Here is an 18,536-nt window from a genome sequence, read left to right on the forward strand (position 1 = left end):
AACAATAGCCAAAACATGGAAGGAGCCTAAATGTCCATCACCTGTTGAGTGGATCAAGAAGATGTGGTATATATACACAATGGAGTATTACATGGCAATGAGAAAGAATGAAATATGGCCATTTGTAGCAAAGTGGATGGAACTCGAGGGTGTCATGATAGGTGAAATAAGTCAGGCAGAGAAGGACAGATATCATATGTTTTCACTTATATGTGGAACAGGAGAAACTTAACAGCGGACTATAGGGGAGGGGACGGGGAAAAAATAGTTAAGGAGAGGGAGGATGGCAAACCACAAGAGACTCTTAAATACTGAGAACAAACTGAGGGCAGATGGGGTAGGGGAGAGGGGAAAATGGGTAATAGGGATGGAGGAGGGTACTTGTTGGGATGAGCACTGGGTGTTATATGGAAACCAACTTGACAATAAACTATAAAAAATAAAATAAACATTAAGCGAAAAGAAAAGAGTACACTTGTGATGAGCACTGAAAACTGTGCAGATTGAATCATTATATATGTCTAGACTAATATAACCCTGTATGTTAATTATACTTCAATTTAAAAAACAGGAAGTAATCCTGTATGTATCCAAAATAAAAGTGGACATGAAGATGAAAATAAAAGTCACAGCTTTAATGGAGTTGTTATTCTGGACAAGTTCCTCAAGTGAGGGTGACTTTCCAAAATGAAAGTTGAAAACTGCCAGTTCCTGATGGGTTTGTGCTGCCCACAATCCTTAGTTAGTTTTGCTTTTTCTTTCCTAGAAGAGAGCCAGGGCAAACAAGGAAAGGCAAAGACTCTATCTTGAAGAGATTGTTTTCTAATATTTATTTAGTATTTGTAACAGGGAGGAGACCAGATGGGGAAATTCAAATGGATTTAAAAAATACAAAGTAGAATCTGTTTATAGCAGGAAACAAACTTTCCTCTGTTCCACCTTTATTTCCTTAATAGTTTAAGTCATTTTGTGATTATTTTATTTAAAGTAAATCAACTATGTAATATTGAGACAGCTAAATTCCCCAAGAACTTTAAGATATAATTCAGTTATTACGGTTGGTTTGTCAAGAGAAGTATAACTCATAAAAGACAACTGGATACAGCTTTTTACTACAGATGGCCTACAGCCATCATTTTGCTTCTCAAGTTGCATTCAGAAGGTGAATATCAAAGTGTAAGAGTCACTTTAAAGAAAATGGGACTTATCTAATGACACTTAAATCTCAAAATATTCTACAAGTTCTCATACCAAACAATGGAGGGTGACTGGGAACAAAATGAGTCCAATCAGGAACCAGGAATCAGGACATCACTAGTGTCTTGTGGGGATACAGAGCTTTTCTTGTTTAAAAATATTTAAAGTGCCTTATACAGGATATGGTTTAATGCTCATAAAGTATCATAATCCTTAGTTAAGAAATGAAGAAGCCAAGTGCATGGACGTCAAGTCATCCACCTGAGGTTTGCAGGACTGGCAAAGTATGGAGCTGAGAGGGTTCTTTTTTTTTCTCTTTTTTTCTTTTTTATAATTCAAACAGGTATTTATTATGGGAAATTGGTGATGAAAGAGTAGATGCATTGGAAAAGTGTGGTAGGGCACCTCAGGGCTTAACACAAAACCACCACCATTCTTTGGGCTGGAGGGACAAGGGAGGAGACTCAGTTCTCAGGAGCGAGGGCCACCATGTGGAAGCAGCCCGGTAGGTACTGGGACCATGGGAAGATACGGGGCTGCCGCTGCAGATGCCACTGAAACAGAGTGGGGGTGGGGGTGGGGGTGGAGGGGGGGTCCCGGGCTTTGCTGCTCCTGCCTTCAGTGCCCTGCTGGGGCCTCCCATCACCGAACCTGCCCAGAAGACAGCCTGGGAAGTGTGGCTCTGTGAGACTGAGTAGAGCAGAAGTGGGAAGACAACGGATCCAAGAGCACAGTCCAGTGACCAGCACAGGCAGAACAGCAGAGTTCCTAATGATGAGGCAGCTAGAGGAAAGTTTCTGCATTTTCGATTTTAGTTTTTAAAGTTTATTTATTTTGAGATTGAGAAAGAGAGAGAGAGAGAGAGAGAGAGAGAGAGAGAGAGAGAGAAAGAGAGAGTGAGTGCGTGCAAGCAAGGGGCAGAGAGGGTGTGGGGGAGGGAGACAGAATCCCAAGCAGGCTCCATGCTGTCAGCACAGAGTCCGACATGGGGCTCCATCTCATGAACCACGAGGTCATGACCAGAGTCAAAACCAAGAGTCGGACGCTGAAATGACAGCCACCCAGACATCCTAAGATTTCCTTATTTTGAACTCAACTTTGAATCCTATCAATTTCTAGTTCAGTGACTTTAGGTGCATTATATAACATGTCTGGGACTTGTTTCTCTCACCCTCAAAATAGGGTATTAAATATTTTAATTAAGTGGGCTGTGATAAAAGTAAACAGAATAACATATGAAGCCATTAACTAATGACATAAATGTCATTCATTAAATATTTCAAAAATAAAAGAAGAAATTGGATCAAGACCTTACATGCCCAACTCTCAGCATGGCACCTGGCAAATCTGAAATAGATCATTTTTCAAAGAAATAAGTATAAGAAATACTTCTTGGGAGGGAATTACTCAGAGAAACTATGTAACATCTGTTAACAGGAATGCATCAGCTCCAAGAAGGAATTTGGGGAGGGGAAAGAAAATGGGTTGTCACATATACTCTTCAGGGATTAAGAGAGTCAGGAGCTGTTAGCACGGTGGGGACATTCAGCAACTGCCACTGGGCGTAACAAAATGAGGAAATATTCCTGCTTCTCTTTTCTCCATTCAGGGATCTAAACATTGCTGACATTCTGGTAAAGTCCACTGGTGGGGATATATATCCTTTTGACCTCACAAATGGGAAGGGAGAAAAAAGTTCTATTTCTAAATAAAAGGCTTCTGAAATGTTCTTTCATTTTCCATGGCAGATGTTGAAGGATGCCCTGCAGAAATATTCATTTTGCCATGGTGAGGTCAGCAATTTCAGGATCTGTGTTTTAGAGATGGGGAAAAGATGGTCTTGCTGAGAATCTAACCGTCCACTCCAGGCCACGTGAACTGGGCTCTCTGTATGCTGGGTTTGAAGCACATAGGGTATCTACCCTTCTCTGGATGGCTCTACTGTCAAAAGTTAGTTTAATCAAACATGCAACTCAACTAGGGATACCAGATCATAAATGTGCTCTGGATTTCTTCTTGGTTGTCTCTAAATCAAGGCCAAAGTGGCTGGTTGAGAATAAGCCATCCTTTGAGCAAAACATCTACAGAGGAATGTATACTGATGATAATTAAAATAGGTATTATTTCTTGAGTGGTTCCTATCAGCTGGGCACAGTGCTACGTTCCCCACACATTCTATTTAATTCTAGCCACAACCCAGTGGGACAGGTGTTATTATTATTCTGATTTTATAGGTGAAGAAAAGTAAGCCGCAGAGGGGTCACCTAACCTGCTTGGGATCTTACAGTAGGAGAGTTAGAGTCATCCCAGGTCTGTCTGACTCTAAGGCCTATGGGTATAGTACCTGTTTGCTTTTTGCCAGGTGGAGTACTGGACCCTGGAGATACAATACCTGTGAAGATGTAGTGCAGTGAGTCCTGGGACCAGGTTTTCTTCTACGGTGAAGTAACTGCACAGATGTAATTGCTAAAAAAGCCCTGACTGAGGGGCACCTGGGTGGTGCAAGTGGTTAAGTGCCTGACTCTTGACCTCAGCTCAGGTCAGGATCTTACGGTTGGTGAGTTTGAGCCCCCATATTGGGCTCTGCGCTGAGGGTCCAAAGCCTGCTTGGGATTCTGTCTCTCCTTCTCTCTCTGCCCCTTCAGTGCTTGTGCTCTCTCTCTCTCTCAAAAGAAATAAACTCAAGAAAAAAAAAGACTGATCGGTACAAAAATCTGCCAAATTTTTAGGACAAGCCCAACCTGACAGCAGAGAAGCACAGGCCCTCCATCTCAGGAGGGATAGGAAGGACCAGGGCTGCCTCAGGAATGGCATCTCCGCCGAATTCTCTGATGTGTGGTCAGAGAGTGGCTGGGAATCAGTTCAGAGTGGGGCCTGGCAAACCAAGAGGGAAGGGACGGTAAAGCTGAAACTGGATGAGTGCAGGGCACGGACTGTTGCCGGACCAGAGGGGAAGAGAAAGAGAACTACTGCCCTGGACTCTGTGACTTTAACAACAAAAAGGTTTTTTCCATTTCTCTTTTAAGTCCATGATGGAGGTAAATCATGGATTTCAGTGCCATAGGTTTTGACCTCAGACGTTTAAAAAACAAAACACTGGGATAGGAGGAGTGAGTAGCAGTGAAGATGAGACTTCAATTTTTGACCTTGTTTTGGCATGATTAGAGCAAACATTGCCAACAACAAAACGAAATGTTTACAGAACCAGTTTGTTTTTCAGCGCTGCCATTTTTGTGGCTCATTTCTTTTGCTTAAAATCCTACTAAAACTAGAATGCAGTAAATTAGCATGTCAGTAATTCTCTATGTGACAACTGTCCTGTATTTTCATGCATGTCTTCATCTTCATCCCCTCCAGAAAAATCTGGTTTCCTTCATCATTTTTAAAAAGCCAGGCTGGGACACCCAGGTGGCTCAGTCGGTTGAGGGTCCGACTTTGGCTCACCCAGGTCATGATCTCATGGTTCATGGTTTCAAGCCCTGCATCATCTCTGTGCTGACAGCTCAGAGCCTGGAGCCTGCTTCAGATTCTGTGTCTCCCTTGCTCTGCCCCTCCCCCACTCATGCTCTGTCTCTCTCCATCTCTCAAAAATAAACAAACATTTAAGAAAAATTTAAAGAGCCAGGATTGAGTATATCTTCTTGATTTGAGAAGGGCAGTTGACCCAAATAGTGGACTTAGTGATTACATTTTCAAAACACTTAGGTCTACAAAGTAGATGTCACCCACCTGAAGTTCTGTGTGTTCTTTCAGAAGTCGATCGTATTCTTTGGAAAGTTGCTCTGATTGTATTTTCATTGTCATCACATCCTTCTGTGCCTTAGAAAGGGCTAGAAAACATGGAACCAAATTAAACATTTTTTATTTTGAAATAATTTTAAATTTACAGAAAAGTTACAAGACTTAAGTAGAAAACTCCGTTGTAGCTCTTACTCAAATTCACCAACTGTTAAGATGTAGCACGTGTGTTAATGTATTCTCTTTCCAAATGTGCACAATTGTCTTCTTGACTCTTTTGAGAATAAGTTACAGACATCATGCCCCTTTACTCCTTAATACTTCATTGTGCATTTCTTGGGGCACCTGGATGGCTCAGTAGGTTAAGTGTCTGACTTTGGCTCAGGTCATGATCTCACAGTTTGTGAGTTTGAGCCCCGCATCGGGCTCTGTGCTGACAGCTCAGAGCCTGGAGCCTGCTTCAGATTCTGTGTCTCCCTCTCTCATTGCTCCTCCCCTGCTCATGCTCTGTCTCTCCTTCAAAAATAAACAAACATTAAAAAAAAATTAAGAAAAAGAAATTTCAAAAATACTTCATTGTGTATTTCTTAAGAACAGAGGTATGCTCTAACAAAATCGGAGCAGTTAGCAAATGTAGAAAATGTAACATCAGTACTTTTTATTTAATCTACCATTCATATTCCAATCTTGGCTACTGTCCCAATTATGGGTTTTTTATCATTTTTTTTGAATCTAGATCCAACCCTAGATCAATGATTAGTATTATGTTGTCATGTTTCTTTGGTTCCTTTAATCTGGAATGTTCCTCAGCCTTCCCCCTGCATTCCTCTCCCCTTTCGTAACACTAAGATTTTAAATACAGGTCACTTTTTTTTTTTTTTTTTTGAGAGTGAGAGCAAGCTAGGGAGGGACTAAGAGAGAGGGGGGACAGAGAATCTGAGTTGGGCTATGTGTTGACAGTAGAGACCCTGATGCAGGGGTTGAACTCACAAGCCATGAGATCATGACCTGAGCCAAAGTCAGACGCTTGACTGACTGAGAGACCACGGCCACTTTTTTCTTAAATAGAATGTTTCTCATTTTGGTTTTGTCTCATGTTTCCTCATGATTAAATTCAGGTTATGCATCTACCTTATAAACAAATATGACATAAATGATGCTATCTCTCAAGGTATCACATCCACAGACCCATCTGTCTCACAGGTTTTTCCATTTTATACTCAGTTTCTTCCTTGTAAACTAAGACACAGTGTGTGGGAAGACAAGACTATGTAAGAATCTTGCTCCTTGTGAAAACTATCCCCTCAGAGTTAGCATCCACTGAAAATTCTTGCTTAAACCAATAAACCAGTCTTTATTGTGATGGTAGCACACTGGTGATTTTCCAACTTCACCAATCCACCCACATTTACGAGTCAGCATTCTCCTCTAAAGAAGGGCCTTCCATTGTCCGTCTGTCCATCCATCCATCCATCCAAGTAGGAACACATAGGTTCTATGTTTTCAACAGTTTATAATTCATTACTGCACTTAATTTCTCCCAGATATGGCTAGTGGGAAGGCTGTCAAGCAGGCTCTTATGTCCTCTATGTCCCTATCATATTTTGAGTACCCTATTTTCTGGCATAAGATATTCCAGCCTTATCCTAACCATTCCCTGATTCATCCTAGACTCAAGCATTATAGTACAGAATTTATTAGAAAGATCTGCTTTTGAAAAAACTGAAGGGGTGCAATATTTTATTATTCTTACCAAGGGATGAGCAGCCCATTTTTCCTTAAAAACAAAGACAATCACTTTCTTATATAAAATTGAAAAACACAGGGGTGTGTGACACTTAAAGGCTTTACCTCAAGGCCACACACAAAAATGGATCTATATTAGCCTCTGTCTACCAAGGAGCTATAGTCTATGACAGCAGATCAGATAGAAGTTAAAAAAAAATACACACACACATGTTAATTTAGCACACTGTAGAGAAGATAATGAGTAAATGTGTAGAAAGGAAGACCAGCACAAGATGGGATGGGTAAATTCTGGAAATCCTGAACTAACTCTACATATAATTTTGCATAATCAGTCTTTAGAAGTTCTGAACTTGTAAATCTTTTAGGGTAGAAATTTAAGTAAAAGAAAGTGGGATTTATAAATATAAGAGTCACTTTTTTGGCACAATGGAATGAAATTATAGGTCCTATTTATAAACAATCTATTTCCTTTTCCTCTTGAAAAGCCATCACATGGGCATTTTCATATATAAGTCACTTTCAACTAAAGTGGCTTTTGTATTGGCACTTTCTAAGACAATGTTGTCAAATTAAGCTTCTTGTGTTATGGAACATTTAGTGGACAATACAGATGTAGAACATCTGTGCTAATATGGCAGCCACTAGCTATATGTGGTGATTAAGCACTTGAAATGTGGCTAGTGCAACTGAAGAATTGAATCTTAAAATATACTTAATTTTAATTAAATTTTGATTAAATTTTTTTAATGTTTTATTGATTTTTGATACAGAGAGAGACAGAGCATAAGAGGGGGAGGGGCAGAGAGAGAAGGAGACACAGAACCGGAAGCAGGCTCCAGGCTCTGAGCTAGCTGTCAGCACAGAGCCTGACGTGGGGCTCGAACCCATGAATGTGAGATCTGACCTAAGCCAAAGTTGGAGGCTTAACTGACTGAGCCACCCAGGTGCCCCTAAATTTTTATTTAAATAGCCATGTGTATTTAGTGGGTAGCCATACAGGATAGCTCTACATTATAATTTCCCACATGTCATTTTTATAGCTTAGGTATGGAAGGGAGATCTTTGATAGTGGTTAGATTTCACTGGAACCACAATCACAATATGAAGGTTCACATATTAGTTTTCAGTTTGAGTTCTATAAGGCATTTCCTAGAACCTATTTGAAAAAATGAAACATTTTTAAGATCTTACCATAAATGGTTAAAAGCCTGGATTTTTGGTATATAAAAAGCAAAGTGTTCGATAACATAATAATGTCTTACTAGCCTACAATGATGGTCCAAGACCACCCAAGAGGGTCCAAGATGGTAGGAAAGGAAGATCCTGAGCTTACCTTTTCCCATGGAAAACAATCTATAACCACATGTGGAATAATCCCCTCTGAAGGGGGCCCAGAAACTGCATGAACAGAGCCTCCACAACAAGGGACAATACTGAAAAGGGCAGAAGAAGGAGAGATACAGTCTCGCTAAGGAAAGAACCATATTCTTTTTTTTAATATATATATTTTTTAACATTTTATTTATTTTTGAGAGAGAAAGAAAGGGAGGGAAAGTGCATGTGAGCAGGGAGGGGCAGAGAGAGGGGGCCAGAGGATCTGAAATGGACTCTGCACTGACAGCTTTGAGACTGACAGCAGAAAGCCCAATGTGGGGTTCAAACGCACCAACTGTGATATGGTGATCTGAGCCGAAATGGGATGCTCAACAGACTCAGCCACCCAGGTGCCCCAAAAACCACATTCTAGGAATGGCATTCTATGATACAGAGGATCACAAAAGTAATGAACTTTTCCCTGAGGAGCAAGAGATTTGAGTTCCACATCAGGTACCCAAACCTTTAGATCCTGCACAGAAGAGATGAGTCTGTAAAACACCTGGCTTTGAAAAGCAATAAGGAATATGTATAGGAAAACTAGAATTGTAGGAAAAAAACCCCACTCTTAGAGTTCAAATGTAGACTTACCTGACCCAGAAATAAACATAAAAACACCAGATCAAAGGTGAACGGGACCCAAAGGTGATCTTGGAGTGCCGACTGAAGAGACAGAAGGCAGCTGAGTGTCTCCTTGGGGACTTAAGACACTCTGGTGGCAGCCATTTTTGCTGTCTTGTTCTGCTGTACTGACTCTGGCTCCAGCAGATGCCATTTTGGAATCATCTCTGTAGACTGCTAACGCCAGAGGGTGCCTACTGTTGGTGTCTTGGTCAGTTCTGCTCACTAGCACATTCATAGTAGTCAAGGCCAGGTATACAGCCAGCTGGACTGGGAGCCAGACCCACTTACAACCATCTGTCATATCAGGAGGGTACATGCAGCCCACAGAGGGGACCTGGTTCTGGTGACCAAGAGAGATTGTACTTCTTGGCTTCTTGGCTTATGTAGGACATTTTCTACATAAGGCTACTCTTTTAAGACTGGGAAATGTGTGTGGGGAGCCTGGGTGGCTCCGTCAGTTGGGTGTCCGACTTTGGCTCAGGTCATGATCTCATAGTTTGTGGGTTCGAGCCTTGCATTGGGCTCTGTGCTGACAGGTCAGAGCCTGGGGCCTGCTTCAGATTCTGTGTCTCCCTCTTTCTCTGCCCCTCCCCCACTCATGCTCTGTTTCTGTCTCAATCATAAAAATAAAAACATTAAAAAAAATTTAAGACTGGGAAATGTGTGTTGTGATGGGCACTGGTGTTGTAAGTGTTCAATCACTGGATTCTACACCAGAAACTAATGTTTCACTGTATGCTGACTAGAATTTAAATAAAACCTTAAAAAAGAAAAAGAAAGAAAAATGACTGGAAACTATAGCTTAACTACCTAAGACCTAAAAACAAACACAGAGTTAGGTCAAATGAGAAGACAGAGAAATGTGTTCCAAATAATAGAACAAGGCAAACTTCAGAAGAAGAACTAAATGAGCAGTAAAAAAAAAAGTGAACAATAAAAGTGATAAAGAGTTCAAAATAATGGCCACAAAGATGCTTATCAAATTTGGAAGAAGACTAAATGAACACACAGTGAGATCTTCAACAAAGAGAAAATGTAAGAAAGTACCAATCAAAGCTAAAGAATACAACAATGGAAATTAAAAAATACACTAGAGGGGATAAACAGAAGATTTGATGATATAGAAAAACAGGTGAGGGAGAGGGGCAGAGAGGGAGAGAGAATCTTAGCAGGTTCCATGCTCAGTGTGGAGCCTGATACAGGGCTCAATCCCACCACCCTGGGATCATGATCTGAAGTGAAATCAAGAGTCAGACACTCAAACAACTGAGCCACATAGGTGACCCAAGAAATGGCATTCAAATTGGAAAATGAAAAAGTACAACTGCCACTATTTGCAGATGATATGATACTATATATAGAAAACATTAAAGCCTCCAAGAAAAAACTATACATAGAACTACCATATAATCCAGTAATTTCACTTTTAGGTATTTACCCAAAGAAAATGAAAACACTATTTTGTAAAGACTATGCACCCCTATGTTCATGGCAGCACTATTTCTAATAGCCCAAATTTGGAAGCAACCTAATGTCCGTCAATAGACAAAAGGATGAAGAAAATGTGGTGTGTATGTACACACACACACACACACACACACACACTGGAACATTACACAGCCATAAAAGCAAAATGTAGCCATGTATGATAAATAACATAGATGGATCTAGAGGGTATTATGCTAAGTAAAATAAGTTAGACATAAAAAGAAAATTACCATATAATTTCATTTACAGGTGGAATCTAAAAAGCAAATGAACAAACAAAACAGAAACAGATACAGAGAACTGGCGGTTGCCAGAAGGATGGGGATGTGGGGGAGAAGGACAAAATAGTTGAAGGGAATTAAGAGGTACAATCTTCCAGTTATAAAATAAAGAAGACACGGGGATTAATGTACAGCATAGGGAACATAGTCAATAATACTGTAACAATTTGTATGGTGGTAGATGGTAACTAGACTTACTGTGGTGACTATCTAATAATGCATATAAATATCAGTTCACTATAGTGTACATCTGAAACTAATGCCATATTGTATGTCAATTATTCTTAAAGACAAAAAATGTTGGTCAGGAGCTTGTATTGAATATGAGTTAGTCTTAATGTTAAAAATGATTTGTATTTAAATTTCTTACATGAATTACTCAAAAATTTCAATAAATCTTAGACATCAACTCATTAATTCCTTAAAGATACCACTTTTCTCATAAATTGTTTTTTAATTTCATTTTTTTTAGTTCTCATGAATTCTTAGGAGACAGAGTCAGGTGGTCCTACACATTTGTACAAGAAGCTAGAAAAGCACATTGCAGCCCATCTAGAAGTTTCTCCCAATTACTACAGGTATAACGATATGACAAAACAAATGCAGGCAAAATGTGTTTTTCTGGCACTTATCAAGCCAAGGTATGAACTGTGTTTCCTATTTTGTTTTATATTTCAGTAGATACTAGTAACCTGTCTTATTAATTTTAATAAACTGTCTTATTTAATTCACTCCAATTAAGAGAAGCTGTTATTGTCTAGAATCTTTTTGAACTGTTTCCCAGTCCTTTCCAGCTCTCTTATTTTATAAAAATTACAATATTCTGTTTTGGATATCTTCTCCATCCTTCTGGAACTGCCTTCATGACTAAGGGATTATATAAACTTGTTATCTGACATTTGCATATTCTTATTTCATCTTAAACCACTTTATTTTGGAAGCGGCATTTATAGGAAAGACATTATTAAACAAGGAGGCTTGAGATGATACATCTAAGTCACTATTTCAATTTTCTCAACTGCAAAAATGAGTTGCTATCACTTGTTGGTGGCTTTATGGAAAGGTGGAGATAGTTCATGAGACAAGCCAGATTCAGTTAGAAACCTGGTTATGTCCTAGTCACTAGGAAATTTCTGAGGCACGTGCATCATTTATTAATATAGAGAATAACCCCAATTAATGTTATAGTGACATGTAGTAAGCCAAAATGCTTGTGTAATAAATTTGTGTAATATGACATGCAAGCAGAGTAGGAGAATCTGGTGGGGCTGATATACTGTGTAGATGTATCACAATGATTTCTACCTGAGATAACAGAACTGCTAGCTAAGCTCTGTCAGGAAATGGAAAAGAATTTTTAGAGGCATTAACAAGACAGCTAAAGTTGGCTGTTGTACAGTACTGACAAGGAGTGCACCAGAGGAAACCATTTTTAATTTGAAAAATTTCCACACATTCAGTGTTGGTTTCTTTTCAGTTAATTTGGTTCTATTTCTGAGACCTCGAAAGCGATATGTATTATAGTTATTTAATACTTAATTTTCAGATGTACTATTCTTTCACCAGTGATCAATGACTGGACTGATAATCTACAGTAATGCCTCCAAGACATTAGGAAAGTAGACACACAAACTTTGGTTCAGTAAGGAACATAAATTGTGTGCGTGTGTGTCTAAATTTATTTATTTTGAGAGAGAGAGTGAGCAAGTGTGTGAAGGAGGGGAAGAGGGAAAAGAGAGAATCCCAAGTAGGCTTTGCGCCCTCAGCACACAGGCCGACACAGTGCTTGATCTCACGAATCACGAGATCATGACCTGAGCTGAAACCAAGAATTAGATGCTCAACCAACTGGGTGCCAACCCATGCACCCCAGTGGTTTTAATTATATTATAGTTACTTTTCTTTTGTATATGTCTATATTGCCAGATACATGTAGGTCAGGTCTGTTTTATTCATCACTTCAGTTGTCCCCACTCTTTTAAGATTACATCCATCTGTTGATAAGTTTTTTGATTCTATTTTCTTTACAGCTCATCAGTCCATCCACTCTATACCATCTCTGTTACCAATGCCTTCATCTCTAGTTTATTATTTTTTCTAATATTTCTAGTTTATTATTTCTAGTTTATTATTTTTTCTAATATTTATTTCTTTGAGAGATAGCAAGTGAGCAGGGGAGGCACAGAGAGAGGGAGAGACAGAGAACCTCAGGCCGACTCTGAGCTGTCAGCTCAGAGCGAGACATGGGAAACCAAGAGTTGGATGCTTAATTGACTGAGCCACGCAGGTGCCCCCTCATCTCTAGTTTAGATTCCTCACTTAGTTTCCTGGCTACTCTCATTCACTGGCCACAGGACTGTCAAAGTGATTGCTCCTCTGCCTAAAAACCCTCCAACAGCGCCCCCAGAATGTAAACACATAGACATGAGGGCCTTCATGATGGATCCTAGGCATACTGTTCCCCTCTCACCACTGCTGACATCTTGTTTTATTTTATTGTATTTCAAAAGTGCCACACTCTTTTAGTTACATGCTGCTCATTTTGCTCAAACATCCTTACTCATCTCCCTTCACCTCCTTGCCTCCCTCATTTGCTCCCATTTCCTCTGGCTAACTAATATTTATTATCCTTAAAAGATGTCAAGAAATTGTCCTTAGTTGGTTAAGCATAGGACTTTGGTGGCTCAGGGTCAGGATTTAGAGGTTCATGAGTTTGAGTCCTGCATTGGGCTGTCTGCTGTCAGCACGGAACTGGCTTTGGATGCTTTGTTCCTCTCTCTCTCTGCCCTTCCCCCGCTTATGACACTCTCTCTCTCAGAAACAAGTAAACATTTAAAAAAAAACAAAAAAGAAATTGTCCTTAATCTCCACTGTTGGCTTCTACGTCATCTTGAGCTCACCTTCAGTATAGCACCCACCATGCTGAAGTGTAGGTATTTCCCCTAGAATGTGGTCTACTCAAGAAACAGAACTGTGTCTTATCTCTCTGTTCTGAGCACCTAGCACAGTGCTTAGCACACAGAAGGTGCTTAAAATATGTTCCTTGAAGGAAGTCTAGGCTTTAAGCATCTGAAAAATTCGCTTGTGTGGAACTGGTTCATTTCCTGAGATTGTGATAAAAGTCTGGTCAACAATGAGGTACCACTTTATTCACCTGATAGGAATCTTGGTTCCAACTAAAAAAATTATATCTTCAATAAAGAAACAAAACATTCATTCCAATGGTGGAATGAATAAGTCATGGGGATGAAAGACACAGCACAGGAAATACAGTCACCGGTACTGTAACAGTACTGTACGATGAACCGACTGACGGTAGCTACACTTGTCACACAGCATAAGGCACGGAGTTGTCGAATCACCATGTTGTACACAGGAAACCAATGTGACATTGTGTGTCCACTATACCTCAATTAAAAAAACACAAGACAGCAGGAGAGTCACAAAGCAAACAGACCACTTAAAAACATTTTGATAAAGATATAATCATGTTACAAGTATCTCATGCTAATTCAAAATTAAAAACAAAAGCCAAACAGCATTACAGAATCCAGTTCAATTAGAAAAACAATTATCTGGATATTGCAAGATAAGCCTGGAGCATCCTGTAGTGTCAGATAACAAGGAAGTACTCGAAAAACAAATCCAAAACAAAACAAATCCACAATAATGGGGATATGTCAAAGGGATATGGAAGCCAAATAAAAGAGCTCTCGATGGCCAGAGAGCTAGAACTTCAGCAATAAAAATAAATAATAAAAGTGTTAAGTTACATTCTAAAGTATAAAATCGATACCTCTAAGTCCATACTGGTATAAATAAAAGAATAAATTAATAAATAAAGGTAAACAGACAAATCTGTGCAGAAGAATTGCAAATATATGTTGATACTCCACCCTCAGGGAAGGTAACCGTTTCTTAAGCGTAGGCTGTGAATAGTAACTTCCTTCCAAAGAATACACTATATGTAGAGGGAATAAAAAAGGGTAACTTTACAGTAGAGAACCCTGACAAACACCACCAAAGTCAGGTGATCAAGGCCAACACCAACAGTGATAAATCATGTTGGTACGTACCCTTGATTTAATGTGATGAAAAGGCACTTTATCTCTGTGACTTCTATCTCAAATCCCATAAATCTAGTTTAATCACAGGAAAAACATCAGATAAATGCCAACAGAGAAACATTTTACAAAACACCTGACCAGGACTTTCCCAAACTGTCAAGGTCATCAAAAATAAGACAAGTCTGAGAAATTATTATAGTCAAGAGCAGCTTAATGAGACATGACTACCAAGTGTAATGTGATATGCTGAGTGAGATCCTGGGACAGAAAAAAGACATTAGGTGAAAACTAAGGAAATCTAAATAAACCAGGACATTTAGTCCATAACAATGTATCAGTACTGGTTCATTTATTACATAAATGTACCACATTAACATATGACATCAATAATAGGGGAAACTGAGTGTGGGGTATATGGGAATTTATACTATCTTCTTTTTCTTTCTTTCTTTTTTTTTTTGGTAAATCTAAACTATTGTTTTTAAAAGTTTACTTACTTATTTGGGGGGGGGGCAGAGAAAGAGAGGGAGGGAGAGAAAATCCCGAGCAAGTTCTACACTGTCAGTGCAGAGCCTGACATGGGCTTCAAACCCACCAACTGTGAGCCAAAACCAAGAGTTGGGTGCTCAACTGACTGAGCTACCCAGGCGCTCCAAATCTAAACTGTTTTAACATCAAAATTTATTTTGGGGGCAACAGGGTGGTTCCATTGGTTAAATGTCCAACTCTTGATTTCAGTTCAGGTCACGATCTCATGGTTTGTGGGTTGAGTCCTGCATTGGGCTCTGTGCTGATGGCGCAAATCCCTGCTCTCAATTCTCTCTCTCTCTCTCTCCCTTTCTCTCTCTGCTTCCTGCCTCTCAAAAATGAATAAACTTTAAAAAAATGTATTTGAAAAAACTACAATAGGAACAAAACAAAACACGAGGCATACAGGATCAGACAGATCATTCGTTAGGCTATAAATAAAAGCTTATTAAATACCATATGCCTAGTTCCCTTGTTCTAGGAAAAATTTAATAAAATTTTCTTTTGTATGAAATCTTTTGATGTTTTTCAATTATGTATTATACTAAGTGTTAAAAAAACAAATGATAAGTACCAAGCAGTGATATTTTAAAAAGTCAGTGAGTGAGCAGGGAGAATGTGAATAACACTGAATATTTAGAATTTGACTTCAAAAGAAGAGTTGCTATGCAATCATATATCAGGATCAATATGTACAATAGATACAGATGGATGGTGAGAAATAAGCTCCTTAACAGTGATGGCAAATCCCTCCTGTTTCCTCAAGGACAGGATGAAGGAAGAAGATACTTCTTTTCGACTCTAACTATTGAGATTCCGGTTGTTCATGACATAAAAGATGAAGTTGCTACAGAGAGGAAATTGTCCCAAGACAAGGGGGTTATCTATGCATCCGTTCGTTCAAAAACTCAGTAGGTATGAGGCATTTTTCTGAATGCTGAGGAACCAAGGAAAAGAGAGCTAGGGTCTCTGTTCTCACAAAACCCATTTTCTAATCTGGGAGGGAGACACACAATACAGAGACTGGCGAAGTGCTCAGTGTCAGGCAGAAGTTAAGAGAGAAGGATGGCAGAGTGACTGCTTGTACAGTCACATTAGACTGGGCAGTCAGGAAGAGCCTTCTAAAGAGGTGGAATTTAAGCTTCTATCAGTTCTGTCTGCTGGAGAGAGCCTCTAAGTAATGACACCCCTGTAGTAATGGGCACATCCATGATACCGATCTTATTTTCCAAATACCATTCTCCACTTAGAGGAACCAAGGCTTATCAGAGAAATGGTTGATTGAAGGGCTGGAGGAGAAAAAGTATAAGGTGAGCTTGGAATATTTCTTGTTATACCAGAAAGAAAGTGCTTACATCATGGGGACATGACGAAATGACATGAGACCCAACTTGAGATAATCTGTCCAAATCGGAGACAATCTGAACTAAAAGCATAATGCTCATAATGTGTCCTAACCCACCAAATGTATTAAACAAGTAACAAGGGGATAAAGAAGACTCCTCATTATAACAGGTGGCATCTCATAAATGTAGAAGGAATAAGGGAATTAGAAAATTGACATCTGGAAAATATCCAAACAAGAAGTGAGAGAATGCTATGAAGACAGTGAGAGGAAAGGATGAGGCAAATGTAGTGTCATCACTGAGTGTAGGGTACAGGGGAATGTGTTGACACTATTCTTGCATCTTCCCTGTGAATCTGAAATTATGCCTGAATAAAAAGTTAAAAGGAGGGGCGCCTGGGTGGCTGGTTTGTGAGTTTGAGTCCTGCGTTGGGCTCAGTGCTGACAGCTCAGAGTCTGGAGCCTGCTTCAGATTCTGTGTCTCCTCTCTCTCTGCCCCTCCCCTACTCACACTCTGTTTCCTTCAAAACTAACTAAACATTAAAAAATTTTTAAAAACGTTAAAAGGAAAATAAGAAAATAGGTTATGAGTAGAGCAAGAGAAATGGAGCTGTAGCTGGAAGAAGACAAAGGGAGGTTTCTGTTTTTATGTTTTGGGGCAGGAGATCCCAGAGGATGCTTGTACGATGACATGAATTGTTACAGGAGTAACGGCAGAAACAAACCCTTGAGATTGGGACCCACTGCACTAGAAGAGGGATGGAAACTGAATGTACTGGACCCCAAGGATAGGCAGAAAGCTGGAGCCTAGGTGCAGGAGAATGGCAGTTTGGGGGTGAGAAGATGAAGCTTTTATCTGATTAATTCTTTGCGCCCAATGAAATGAGGTAAACTTAGAATTTCAAAGTGAGATGAGATCTGATAGTTTTGGGAGAGTGAAAAGGAGATTTTATAGAAATGCAATAGGACTGCCATGTAGGTCGAGGGCCCCTTAGAATTTAGTGACCATTTATTTAAAGCAAGAAGTTGGTCCCTTTAGCAATGCTGATATGTTTGGGTGCAGGTGCCAAATAGCTTATTTCCAGGGTTAGGTCCTTGAGGGACCAGAGAGTATAGAGAAGTGAGGGAGGAAGGAGATGAAGGAGATGAGTCGTCAGCAAGAACATAATTAGGATAAGCCATGAACTCTAAACCGGATAAAGAGGGAAGAGAGGGCACCTAAGTCAGTGTTTGGAACACACAACACACCTGCAGACAGAGTGGATTCGGAAGTGCCCTATGCTTCACAGCACCCAGAATCTAGTAAGAAAGGTAAACAAGTAAACATATAATTTCTACAGAGTGCACTGATAAGTAAGCAACTGTGCAGCAAGATGGCAGCCCACAAGGTGGCCACTCAATCCAGCTGGAAGAACGTTTCAGGGAAGCTCCTTAGACATGGTGACATTGGAACTGAAGGATGAGCGTAGCTGTCGGGGGAGTGAAAGAAGAAGGAAGGAGACCCGTGGTCGTGGGCAAAGGTGAAAAGATCTCTCCTTACAGTGAGATCTATCAACTATGATATTTAATGAAGTAGGACTATAAAATTTAGATTGGACAAGCCTGGGGGACAAAGCTGGAGATGATGGTGGGGGCCAGGTCACTGAAGACTAAGTGTGCCATCCTGGAGAGCTGCAGAGGTGGTAAGAACCAAGAAAGAGTTTTAAATAGTTCAAAGGCATAAAATTAGATCTCTGGTGCCAAAAAACTACTCTGGTGGCAATATGATGAAGGTATACTAAAGACGTAAAGATTACATGGACACATGCTTTAAAAAACTGCTCACTCTGCAAGAAGAGAATTAAGACACGTTTGGAATGGAAACAAAGCTGCGCAACTAATTATATCACACAGTAAACATAAATAAATAAAGCCAAATATAGATCTATTTTCCTCCTGCAAAGAACGAAGGGGAAATGAATGATTATTTTGCATTTACTATTGCCTGTGCGTACACCTGGACTACTGGGAATATGAGTGGGGTTCATGGAAAAGCATTTTTGGGTTTTAGAAAAGACATGGACTTGGGCATGCTAATATTTATAAAGATTACTGGTCCTCTGGGTCAGGGAACTGATAAATAGGCTTTCTAATTTCATAAATAAA

General features: G+C 39.7%; 1 protein-coding gene across 3 annotated transcripts in view; it reads right to left on the reverse strand.

The window, feature by feature from the left end:
* BCAP29 (B cell receptor associated protein 29) overlaps positions 1–18,536 on the reverse strand; it is a 48,323-nt gene that overhangs the window by 2,985 nt on the left and 26,802 nt on the right. For all 3 annotated transcript variants that reach the window (XM_029927155.1, XM_029927136.1, XM_029927146.1), the window contains exon 7: positions 4,927–5,027. In XM_029927155.1, coding sequence (XP_029783015.1) covers positions 4,927–5,027 — 101 coding nt within the window. The remainder of the gene's footprint in view (positions 1–4,926; positions 5,028–18,536) is intronic.

This window comes from Suricata suricatta, chromosome 2 (genome assembly GCF_006229205.1).
Source record: "Suricata suricatta isolate VVHF042 chromosome 2, meerkat_22Aug2017_6uvM2_HiC, whole genome shotgun sequence".
Lineage (NCBI taxonomy): Eukaryota > Metazoa > Chordata > Mammalia > Carnivora > Herpestidae > Suricata > Suricata suricatta.